The sequence below is a fragment of the Centroberyx affinis genome, unplaced genomic scaffold, assembly GCF_046629955.1.
Source record: "Centroberyx affinis isolate AG114_WGS23_722 - 3 ecotype Tasmania unplaced genomic scaffold, CSIRO-AGI_Caff_v1 ptg001691l_1, whole genome shotgun sequence".
Taxonomy (NCBI): domain Eukaryota; kingdom Metazoa; phylum Chordata; class Actinopteri; order Beryciformes; family Berycidae; genus Centroberyx; species Centroberyx affinis.
The window spans coordinates 39,295-51,163 of record NW_027280109.1 but is presented as its reverse complement, the minus strand read 5'-3'; the positions used below and the strand labels follow the sequence as shown (position 1 = coordinate 51,163).

General features: G+C 40.4%; 1 protein-coding gene across 1 annotated transcript; it reads left to right on the top strand.

Moving 5' to 3' along the window:
* The first annotated feature begins 289 nt into the window (after nt 1–289).
* Nucleotides 290–11,632, top strand: LOC139651621 (splicing factor U2AF 65 kDa subunit-like). Its single transcript, XM_071528622.1, has 11 exons — nt 290–408; nt 1,315–1,489; nt 2,357–2,460; nt 3,374–3,525; nt 3,645–3,761; nt 4,458–4,596; nt 4,711–4,790; nt 7,599–7,721; nt 7,811–7,897; nt 8,757–8,999; nt 10,036–11,632. Exons 1-11 carry the CDS (start codon nt 360–362, stop codon nt 10,165–10,167), a joined length of 1,401 nt encoding a protein of 466 aa, XP_071384723.1. The 5' UTR covers nt 290–359; the 3' UTR covers nt 10,168–11,632.
* The last annotated feature ends 237 nt before the right edge of the window (nt 11,633–11,869 follow it).

Sequence of the window (11,869 nt, the reverse complement as noted above, 5' to 3'; positions counted from 1 at the left end):
GAAATCATGTCTTTTGCTCAGTGGGAAGTTGTCAGGTATACGTTTGGTGTTAAAACTGTGATTTTTGGTAGATCTAGGGCAATCATAAAGCATTTCAATTGTTTTTTTCTGACTGCTAATTTTTAAAATAATTCATTTTTTTTTTATTTCACAACTACTAAACGTAAAAGCCAATGTTGGACACCAGGGGTTTTATTTTGAAAGTTTAACCGGAATTGATATGTTTATTCCTATCTGCCTTGACACTGGAAAGAATTTTGTGGTTCCCCCTGTAGTGATACAGCACGGCAGGCTGGTTTATAGCTGCCCCAACATTAGCCAAACCTGCAGTCATTTTATATATAAAGATAACTGCTAAAATGTCGGATTTCGAGGAATTTGAGAAACAGCTGAGCGAGAATCGACAAGGTGAGTGTTGTGTTCTGTGCTCCAATTTGGTTTGCAGGCTAGCATGCTACGTAGCTCCCCATATTATCTTATGCATGAATAACCTGACAAGGGCTTTACTGTGCAGTTTTCTAGGCTACGACTGAGCCTGCTTATTGCCCATTTAATGTAATTAATATTAGCTGTGGCTTTGTCATGCCGGTAACCTTAACCTCACCCTAGCCGCAACCTAGCCTGCATTGCTAAACCTTACATACAGGACTGAACAGTGTCATGGACCAGTGGATGTAGTTATTGCTAGGTTATTGGAATCCCCGCTACCTGTCATTCTCCTGCACAGAGAACAGCACGCCAAATTCTATTCAAAATCGGGTTATACAATATGGTATTGTTTATCGGCAAAGACACATACCTGATAGAACATAATTTAAGACATTGTCTGAATCGTTATGATCCACTTTTCAATTCGGCATACATTGAATACACCGAGCAGCACACGTTTAAATAAAATTTCACCTTTTAGCACTGCTTTGTCAGTTATTCCTACAATCTTCTTCCACCAAAATAAACAAATTCTAAAAGTTGACATTTTATCGAAACAGTGCTACTTGGTGGATCAGATGTATGCCGAAATGAAGAGTACCTCTTATGGATTCGGTAAAGGTCTGAAGTCATGTTCCACCAGATATACACGTTTGCCGACAAGCAAGGCCAGATTAAACTGTCCGATTTCTGAATGAAGTACGACTTGATGTTCTCCTCATGAGAGAGAGAGAGATAGAGAGAGACAGAGAGAGAGAGAGAGAGAGAGAGAGAGAGAGAGAGACGTGAACGTTATCAGGGCTAGGTTATTGGTAGTTAACATGGATGAGGATGGCTGTAATACAGCGCTGAACCATTGCTCCATCTCTCTCCCCGACTGCACAGAGCGAGAGAAAGAGAGACACAAAAAGCGGAGCCGCAGCGGATCTACCGGCCGGGGTGACAAGCATCGTAGCTGGAGCAAAGACAGAGGCAGCCGCAGCCGAGAGAAGCGGAGCCGCAGCAGGGACAGGAAGAGCCGCGACCGGAGGAGCTCCTCCCGGGACCACAAGAAGCACAGGTCGGTGTGTTCAACCAGCCTCCAGCAGCCCAGCACTGAGCCAGCTCACCGGTGCAGAGCGTTGTGTCAAGTATTAAAGTTGCACTAGGCAAGATTTTTATGTAAAAATACACCCATCTTATCTGCCTAAATAACAAAGTGGGGCTGCAAAAGAGAAAAGCGCCCTATATATTTGTCTAATTTGGGCTATGAACACTTCCCTGCCCACAGTAAGTGATAAATCAAATTTAAGGGAAAAATCTATAAACACTGTTGGAACAAACAACTATAGTGATGTGCATTTCTGGCCCCATTTTGTTGGTAGTATATTTTAATTTCTTTCTTTTCTTTCTTTCTTTCTTTATTCCTGTAGATAACTAGCTAAATGTAGACGATGTGACATCACGTAGAGATATTTACAGTGCAGCTACAATTTGGAGGAGGTTTTGGTGTCAGTCCTTCAGAATCAAAGAGCAAAGGGTTTCTTTCTAGACTCACCATTTTGCACCAACGTTCAACAATCATACAGGGAGAAATCCACCGTAGAAGAGGCAGATACCAATTTCTCCACCAACAGTTGCCTCAATAGACCAGAATGCAATGCACAGCTTGTATCTTTGTGGATTTGTCAACTTCTATCTCTCTCGTCCCTTTGTTATCCTTTGATATAAAGCGTCACAGACCGGCTGGGTTGGTAAACATGAGCATGTTGTGTGCAGTTTACTGACATCACCTTAGATGAGTTCTGGGTATTGAAGTTCAGATTTTTCAAGCAGTTACCTCTCGTTGCCATTTGGAGCCATCAATGTGCGAAGTTGACTAGTGCAGCTTTCTTATCCCCTCTGCTTGAGCTTCTTTTTTTTTTTTTTGCTCATTTCTTGTATTTAGCTACTCTCCAAGAAGAACAAGGAAGAAAAGAACCTGCAAGTACTGGGATGTTCCTCCTCCTGGCTTTGAACACATTACACCAATGCAATATAAAGCTATGCAAGGTATTTGTCCTCTTCTCTTTGCTTGTCAGCCTTCTTCAGAGTATTTCTTGTAGGAGGTTTGCAGTGGTTCATGCATTTTAACTTGTATCCAGGGGCCTGAGCAGAGCTGCAGTCAAGACCACCTTAGTCGAGTTCATATCAGTTCCAAGACCAGGTCCAGTTGAGACCAAGTCAAGACCGAGACCAGAGCGAAGCAAGTCCTACTGAAGACTAAAATAGGCAATAATACATTTGCTACATTTCTTTCCAAATGCAGGCATAATGATTAAGGAGTTTCTTAAGGATTACCAGAAAAGGAGATCTCTCTGTAGGAGCTGTTCGCTCTGTCTTTAAACATCCAACTCATCAATGCATAGGAATTGACTAGAAGTTTTAGGACCGGTGTCTAAAGGCAAAATCCCTTGAATTGTTTGTAACGCTGGGGAGAAAATAAACCAAACATCAGGAAAAGTACACATTTTTGACATTTTTAGATAGGCAGGAAGAAGTTGAGTCCACATCCAGTGGTGGCAGAGACCAAGACGAGTCAGAGTCAAAATAGGCACAAGAACCAAGACAAGACAGTCCAACAAGTCAGAAAAGGTGTTCTTGAGAGCTCTGGGCCTGAGTGTCTGTCATCAGCAGTCAACTGTGTATGGTGTTACTCATTTCACACAGCCTCTCTGGCTCTCTGCATAATCACAGGAGAGCAGCATGGATTCTGCTGCCTGACCCTTTTATAAAACCAGCTGTACTTAGTTGACATTTACATGACCTGGAGGGGGTTACATTAACGCTCGCTCCAAATGAGTCATCTGCAAATTAGTCATCCCTATTTTCTTCTTGTAAAAAAAATATTAAGGAGCGGAGGTTGCAGACAGTCACTGTGGGTCATGCTAAGTTTCCCATGCTTCTCTCTTTCGTTCTCCCACAGCGGCTGGGCAGATACCAACAATAGCTCTGCTGGCAACATCCACTACCAGCGGAGTGGCTGCAACACCAACCCAAGTGCCCATAGTTGGCAGTCAGATGACAAGACAAGCCAGACGCCTTTATGTTGGCAATATTCCCTTTGGGGTAACTGAGGTAAAGTTCCTAACGCGGCACCTTTGTCCTCCTATGACCAGACACTGATATGTTTTAGTCACGGTATTTCAAGCCAGGGCTTTGCAAACACGTTGGATTTCATTTTCTCCCTCTCTTAGGAGTCCATGGCAGAGTTCTTCAACGCCCAGATGAGGCTTGCAGGCCTTTCACAAGCCCCTAGCAACCCTGTGCTCGCTGTGCAGATTAATCAGGATAAGAACTTTGCATTCCTAGAGGTGGGTGATTACAATTCTGTCATTTCTACAAAGTCGTTCCTTAAAAGATCCCATTATAACTAAAGTGGTTTGATGTTAAAGGTGCAATAAGTAAGGCGCAAAATGACCATAATATATCTGTGCGGGGTTGATAGGGTTGTTGATCAATACCAGTGACTAAATAATTAGGGCCCAATCACACAGGATGCGTTTTTAGCAGCAGATGACAGCTTTTGCTAGTTGTTTTCAATGTGACTGAAGCTTTTTGCGTGCTGCTTTTGTGTTGTTGGTGCCTCACGTTTTTTCCGCTCTATGTGGCTTTGGAAGAGCAGCTTGAACTCACAGTGGAAGGATCGCCCTACATCACTGTCGTGTTTTTCTCTACGGTCCAATCGGATCAACGGAGGTGTGGTGACTCTTGTACACAATAAACATGGCGGATGAGCGAGAGCTTTAGCTCAATTTAAAAAATGACTATTTGTGTCAATTACAGGCCACCGTATGCCAGAGACCTGTCAGTGTTCTTGCAATTCCTTCGTCACCATAGAGCTCGATAAACGTCATAGATTACTTAATGCTCCTTTAACATGTTATTATACATTTTTATCATGTTACTGCAAGTGGATGTGGACTGAAAAGGACACTGTTACAGAAGGACAACATACCAGCTCGTACTTATTTGCTTGTCTCAAATCTCAAAGTTATTTTCCTCTCTAGTTTCGGTCTGTAGATGAGACGACGCAGGCCATGGCCTTTGATGGAATCATTTTCCAAGGTCAGTCGCTGAAGATTAGAAGACCTCACGACTATCGGCCTTTACCTGGTATTTCAGAACAACCTGCTTTCCACGTCCCAGGTTTGTTGCTGACAGCTTTTGTCGTTGCCTGGTAATTGTACGCTATAATATAAGACACATAACACTAAGGTGGGATATTTGACTTTGTTTTGCTTGTTGTTTTGGTGTGTGTAGGTGTCGTTTCCACAGTTGTTCCTGATTCCCCCCATAAACTGTTTATAGGAGGCCTGCCTAACTATCTTAATGATGATCAGGTATTTAACTCAAAACCGATAAAACAGGTGCACTCATGTTTCCTCTTTTTTTTTTCTCACTTTTTGAGGTTGTTATCACACTTAAACATGCACAAAATATTTCTTTTTTTTTTATTTCCTTATGGGACAAATAAGTCTACCACACTTTAAAATGTGTTTTTGGTAGAGAGAGAACAGGAACAACATGTCATCCTATAGTAGCCAAAAAGCCTAATGAATATGTGTCATATCCAAAATTAGAACTTGACTCCATAGTTTTTATGCAGTGAGATCATTCTGGGACAAAATTAACACATCCACCTTACACTTCTGATGGTGGTCAGGAAAACAAGGACAGAGTTGCAAAAAAGTTTATATCCGCACTACGGGAAAACCATTTTTTTGTCATGCTTGTAAAATCTTTACATAAAGGAAAAACTGACATTCGAATAGGTTAGGATTTAATTACTTAGACCACATAATACAAGATTATCATAATATGTACCTAATATTTGAAACTTCACAATTTCTGGGCAATTCTGCAGATCTTTAGCTCTGTCAAAATAAGTCTTGATAGCACACTTGATTATATTGTTGCTGTTGTCTCACATTAGAGCTACAGTATGTCTTAACCATAAGTAACAATTATAAAAGGGGCATACAAGGCTTTTTGTGACTTGGCTATCTAAGTAAACTGCTTATATATTTCTCATGTTAAGCATACTGATTTAAGAAAGGTAAGCAAAGTTCAATTCATAATAGGCCTGTGAACTATCATGCTGTTGTTTCTGCGTGGTATGCAGGCCTGAATGTTGTTCCCCATCAGCTTGAGTCAGTTGTTAAAGGAAAAATCCACCCTAAAACACTTCAATGCAGTTAGAAAATGGTTATTGGTGATGTATCTTGCATTTCTGGACCCGTTTTGTTTTTTGGTGGCGTATTTTTTCTTATTCCTGCAGATAAGTGGGCAAACGTAGACAACATGACGTCGCTTCGAAATATTTCCAGTGCAGCTTGGTAGCAGAAAAATTGTAAACAATCTGAAACATTAGCAGTAAACATCAGATTTTGGTGTCAGTCCCTCAGAATGAAAGAGCGAGAGCTTCTTTCTAGACCCCAAATTTTACGGCACCATTCAACAATCATACAGGGAGAAATCCATCGTAGAAGAGGCAGAGAAACCATTTTCTCCTCCGACAGCAGCCTCAATAGACCAGAATGCAATGCAGCCACAAGACATGTTGTGTTTTGAGTAAGGGGGTGTGGTTGCGATCATAGACACGCCACAATGTTCATAAACTAGTTGGCTAGCTAGCTATATTTATTTGCCCATACGCCCATTTTTAATTGAAAGTTCACACCCATTCTCTTGGGGTTGTTAAAAGGCATTCTGGGAAATGTAGGAAATCACTGACTGACAGAAGTAGACGAGGCAGGTTGAGGGAATGTGGGTACACCAAAACAGTAAATTACAACACTTTTCACCACAAAGTAACTCCTGGAATGCATTGAATATCACAGATTGATGATACATGATACATAACAGTGTAACAGTGTGCAAGGGTGGATTTTTCCTTTAAGTACATCAAAAGTTAAGTAAAAATTTCCTGAAAACACGGCCTAGATAACTGACCCTAATAGACCAAACAGTTGCACAGTAGAGGCCCATGTTTGCTCTCAGGTGGGGAGATGGTGTAAATTTGCAATGTCATGCAATGAATTGGATTCTAACTTTCCATTCTGTCTCATTTATTCTAATTGGTTAACATAGTGAATGTAGCCTGGTGTTTATTATTCATTGATTTATTTCTTATTTATTTTTTTTATACTTGCAGTCACTGCTACTGCGTTGATACTCACAGCTCTTTCATTTTTGTTCCCCCACTTTGTCCCCAGCTAGGGGCCTGTAAGATCGTTAAGTCTGCGCTCATAATTTGTTCAGTAGTACTGATCTACTGCTGCCATGCCAACATGTAACACAAGGCAAGTAAGACATTCTGGTCCTCACACGGATACACTCCTAGCCAGCAGGCTCCCTTACTGGCTACTTTCTTTCTCCCATCATTCTTTTGGAGCGCGTTTAGGACCCAGGGATTTTGGGTAAAGGATTGCTTATTAGGACAGGCTTGGGCTTGGGGTTGGTGGGGGGGGGGTTGTATTCAGCTTTAAAAGTAAAGGTAAGACTGTATAAACATATAAACATGCTGTCTTCTCACTGTTGTGGTGCATTTTGCCTGTAGCTGGCAAAATACAATAAAAGGCAATCTTGTTTTTACTTCTATAAACAAGACCAAGTCAGTTTTGTTGATTTCTTTTACCTTGCATCATTTACAGCACAGGTTGTGTTGTCAAAATAATAAGTTTGGATATATGAGAATATTATTACTCCCTTAACTGTATTTGCACACATAAGTACACTACAGTATATCTCAACACAACACTCAAGACTAACTCAGTGTCTTTCTCTGTGCCTCTAACATTTCATGCAGCAAATTATTTACATGTTGTTACCCAGACGACTTCTTTACGCTAAACCCTCGAAAATAATGTATTTTTTTTCCTAAATCAGCATAGCAACACGCAAACTTATTTCCAGAATACGCAAAGACTATCAAATGCACAAATGTACAGATGACCTGAGCAATTTATAAGGAATTTGTATACATTTTGTTTCCATTCATCATGTCATTAATTAACGCTTTTTCAGTCCATTCACCATGATATGATTTTGAGTATCAAATGGAGATTTAGAATTCATTCAGTAGGTTGTGGCAGGCTGACATACTGATGCCTGCCTCATGTCTGTGCCGGTCTTCGTCTCTTGTGCAGGTAAAGGAGCTCTTGACATCATTCGGACCCCTCAAAGCTTTCAATCTTGTCAAGGACAGTGCCACGTCACTGTCTAAAGGTTACGCCTTCTGCGAATACGTAGACATCAGCGCCACTGATCAGGTAGGGCTGGATGTGCTGTGTCTCTGTGTGGAGATTGTGACTGTGCTGTTTGAGCTGTTGCTTAGCGGTCTTTGTGTATTCTTTGTCAGGCAGTAGCTGGGCTCAATGGAATGCAGCTGGGCGACAAAAAACTCATAGTCCAAAGGGCTAGTGTGGGGGCTAAAAACGCCAATCCTGTGAGTAGGAGTCTGTCCTCTTAACCCTTAGCCTCCTTAGAGGTGCTACATGTAGCATTATAACATGGATAAATTATTCCTGCAATAATTTTGAGATATTAGCATAATTACGGTAAACAAATGAGACCATTTCTGTGAAGACTGTCAGCCTCTGCCGGCCTCTACACTGCATTTTCCATTGTGGGACGGATTTGGCGGGAAATCTGCTGGATTGCTTTATGGCACAAAACAGGAAGAGGTTCTGTTCTTTCAAAGCGCAAACTGAGCTAAAGCTTTCAGAGTTTTTGGCAACGGCAGATGGTGGAAGGAGTGAAAGGCCGATGGGGAAAAATCACTTCCAACATGTGTACCCTCTTCAGTAAAGACAATGATGCAAGTGAAAAATTTTGAGAAACACTAGCACTTGCAATACCACTGGCGTGAGATAGAGGCTTCTAATCATCTGGTGCGTCTCATTTGTTTACAGTAATTATACCAAGGTGCCTCAATTAATTTTACAATGATATATTGATGTTTAAAGACCCCATGAAATGGCATCTTTACTTTTTGGATTTGATACATGTCCTGTTGAAACAGGATGTTGGGGCGGGACATAATTCAGCGAGGGATCATTCAAAAGTCTAAACCAATTTTATTTGATGGGAGGGGCAGAATTGTTCAAAAATCTGATGGTTTTATTGGTTAGAAATTTATACTTATGCCTACTAGTGCAGCATGAGGTCACCATGAAAGATACTGTGTTTTCCAGGAAGTAAAAGTAATGGAAGCTCATTTCATGGGGTCTTTATCTTAAGATGAATCTGAGTTGTAGCTGTTGTTTACATGCCCCCTCTGAGCCATGTCCCTCCTCCCCTGGCAGACCTCCATCATAGAGACCCCGGTGACGCTGCAGGTCCCCGGCCTGCAGAGGCTGCAGAACTCGGGCATGCCCACAGAGGTGCTGTGTCTTCTCAACATGGTGATGCCCGAGGAGCTGGTGGACGACGAGGACTACGAGGAGATCCTGGAGGACATCCGCGAGGAGTGCTGCAAGTACGGCAGCGTTCGCTCCATCGAGATCCCTCGGCCCGTCGACGGCGTTGAAGTCCCCGGCTGTGGGAAGGTGAGTCCCGTGTCTGTAGGATACAGTGTGTTTCAGGGCGAGAGGGTTTTCCATGACGCACTGTGCAGCTCTTTGAGGCTTTTTGCACTTCATGTGTTGAGAGTTTGATCAGAGTTCCAGTTTAGACTCAACTGTTTCAACAAAACTCTCAACAAAATTATCTAAAAATCATTGTACACTGTAAAAACCAAAGCTACACTCAGAAAATGGAGGGCTCTTCAAGTGTTCTTTGTTTAGGGAACCAAAATGACTCAAAGTACGCTCTTATTGGTTAAAATAAAAAACTGTTGAATTTGAATGAAGAAGCCACACAGGAGAAAAATCGAACAACAGGAGCAGAGGTGCAACTGCAAAAATAATTATAAAATAGTTATTAGATTTGGTCATGCTCTTTGATAGACACCAACCAATCAACAATCATGGTGTGTCTCTTCCTTTCTTTTTTGATACATATCAGACTGTTTGAATCCTAGTTTATGATTGGCTGTCTGCTTTATGTCCCCACCCAATTGGAATGACTCCAGCAATTCGGTGATCACTTTGTGTTTCCCCCCCACTGCCTTTGGTGTCTATTTATTGGTGCGTTTTTACCATTCTCTGCTTAAATAAATATCACTTTTAATGGAGAGTGTGGTACCTATCCATTTTGTACTTGAAATTTGAATAAAGAACCCAGTGTAGTTCTTAAAAGGTTCCTATGTAGAACTGTTTTAGCATGGAAAGAGGGCTTATAGCACCAAAAAGGGTTCTACAAGCCTAAAAAAAATGTTCTGGTGCCTTTTTGTTAAGAGTGAAAGCTGCAATTTGCATCAGCTTTTATGAAAACCTGTTGGATTTACATAAAAAGCTACTGTCAGTAACTGCATAATTTTGGAGCACTTTGTCTTGGACACACACATAGAAGGAACTTCACAGATGTATGAGGAGGTTTAATTTCTCTGTGCTCACTAGATCTGATGTTTGGGTTTTGCCCTGCTGATTGAAAAAGTTGTTTTCATTCATCCTTTGGCAGCTCACCAGCTGTTCTTTGTTCCAGATCTTTGTGGAGTACGTTTCCGCCGCAGACTGTCAGAAAGCCATGCAAGCCCTCACTGGCCGCAAGTTTGCCAACAGAGTTGTGGTCACCAAATACTATGATCCAGACATGTATCACAGACACGAGTTTTGAAAGCACAGAGTCACGAGTCTGACGGCAGCGTGTCGAGAAGGTGTGTCCGCCCCTTCCTTCTGTTCTTCAGCTTGGTTTCAGCACATTTCTTTCTCCAGTATTTACTTCTCTGAATGTTGTGAACGTGTCTTTAGAGACTAGACCTGGAAAAGACTTGCTTTGTTACACATTTATCCACTTCTTCTGACTCCAGAGTGTATTTCTCCAATACTGAATATCTAACTCCCAGCCTTAGCCCTAATACGTGTACAGTGAACTGATCTCATTCTGAGTAATAAATAAAAAAATACTGTAGTATACATTACATTTGCAGTAGAATGAATGTCACATGTATCTTACCTAAACCCTACTAATATTGCCTGACAATGCCAGAGTAGCAGTCTCTCAAGTATGCACTATAAGAGAAAATACAACAGTCAAATGTTTAGATTTCCCTTCTGAGCACAATTTATTTCTCTGTGAGATGAGAAAGCCATCATAATGTTTGTATTGTTTGGCTATGAGGAAAAACTATGAATATTCTTTTATTTATTTATTTATTTATTTTGCTAACTTTACGTTTTCCTCCATCTGTCACACCTTAATGTTATTCCTTAACCTTATACAATGCTTAACTCAGAAACTTGTACTGCTTATATAGGCTAGCAAATATCTAATTGTTTTGTGAAAGAAAAAAAAATAGTATACATTTTGCTAGAAGGCCTCAAAGGTCATTCTTTGACAACTGTAATTTTGTACATAGTAAATATTAATGTCAAAAGATGAATAGTATATCAAATTGACAATGCACACTTTTGTTGGAAACGACCTGAATTAGGAAATGATTTGCATAAACGTGTTGAGCTTCCATGTTGTGGTTCAGGAGAGTAGGAAGAGTCTTGGTTGATGAAATAATATATCAGACACTGGTAATTGTGTCCATCTTACCAGCAATAGACTTTTAATTCCACCGTTTTAGTTTTCAAAATCATCAATCTGTTCTCATGGTCTAATTTAAAAAGTAAAGGAGATATGCACATTTTACGAAACGCACCTTTAAGTTCTGTAGATAACATACAGTACTGTATGAAGTTTTTAATTATGTATCAGGCTTTATTTCTTGTGTGCTGTTCTTTTGCATCCCTTGGAGAAACGGTATTAATTTAAAGCATTAATTTATTACGGAATAGGTTTTTAGCTGCTTGAAGAGTGCAGGCACGAATATATCCAAAACAAATCGGTGTGTGGTGTAATTTATATGAAATATACCAGAAATGTGGATATGAGAAAATATGCATTTGGATATTACCGGGTTTGCAGACACAGCAAACAATCTGCTCTATTTAAGAGTGAACAAAATGTATTTTAATGTAATAAGTGCAACATATCAAATGATATTCAACAACTACTGTATTTTATACATTTTTGGATGGCTAAAAATTGAGAACATTTTTAGTTTGTATGTACAATCCCTGCCACTGCCATTGCCTTGAATAAATGCTTGCATCCACCTTCAGTCTTCCTTTGGAGGATTCCTTTATTGTACATTATCTGTAAAGATTGATTATAATAACCTGATTGAGATCATTTATGTTACCGATCTGGTACATACCTGTAGGAAATATATTGATTACAAGATGTGAAATACTGACTTTACTTTCGCATTAACATTTTGTTGTCGTCTTCTTTTTCTTTTTCTTTTTTTTACTGCCGCCTTTTTTCT

Coding starts and splice junctions, on each gene's coding strand:
- LOC139651621 (XM_071528622.1), top strand. CDS start 360: ATGTCGGATTTCGAGGAATTTGAGAAACAGCTGAGCGAGAATCGACAA. Junction 2,461..3,373: donor GCAATATAAAGCTATGCAAG/GTATTTGTCCTC, acceptor GTTCTCCCACAG/CGGCTGGGCAGATACCAACA. Junction 7,898..8,756: donor GGGCTAAAAACGCCAATCCT/GTGAGTAGGAGT, acceptor CTCCCCTGGCAG/ACCTCCATCATAGAGACCCC.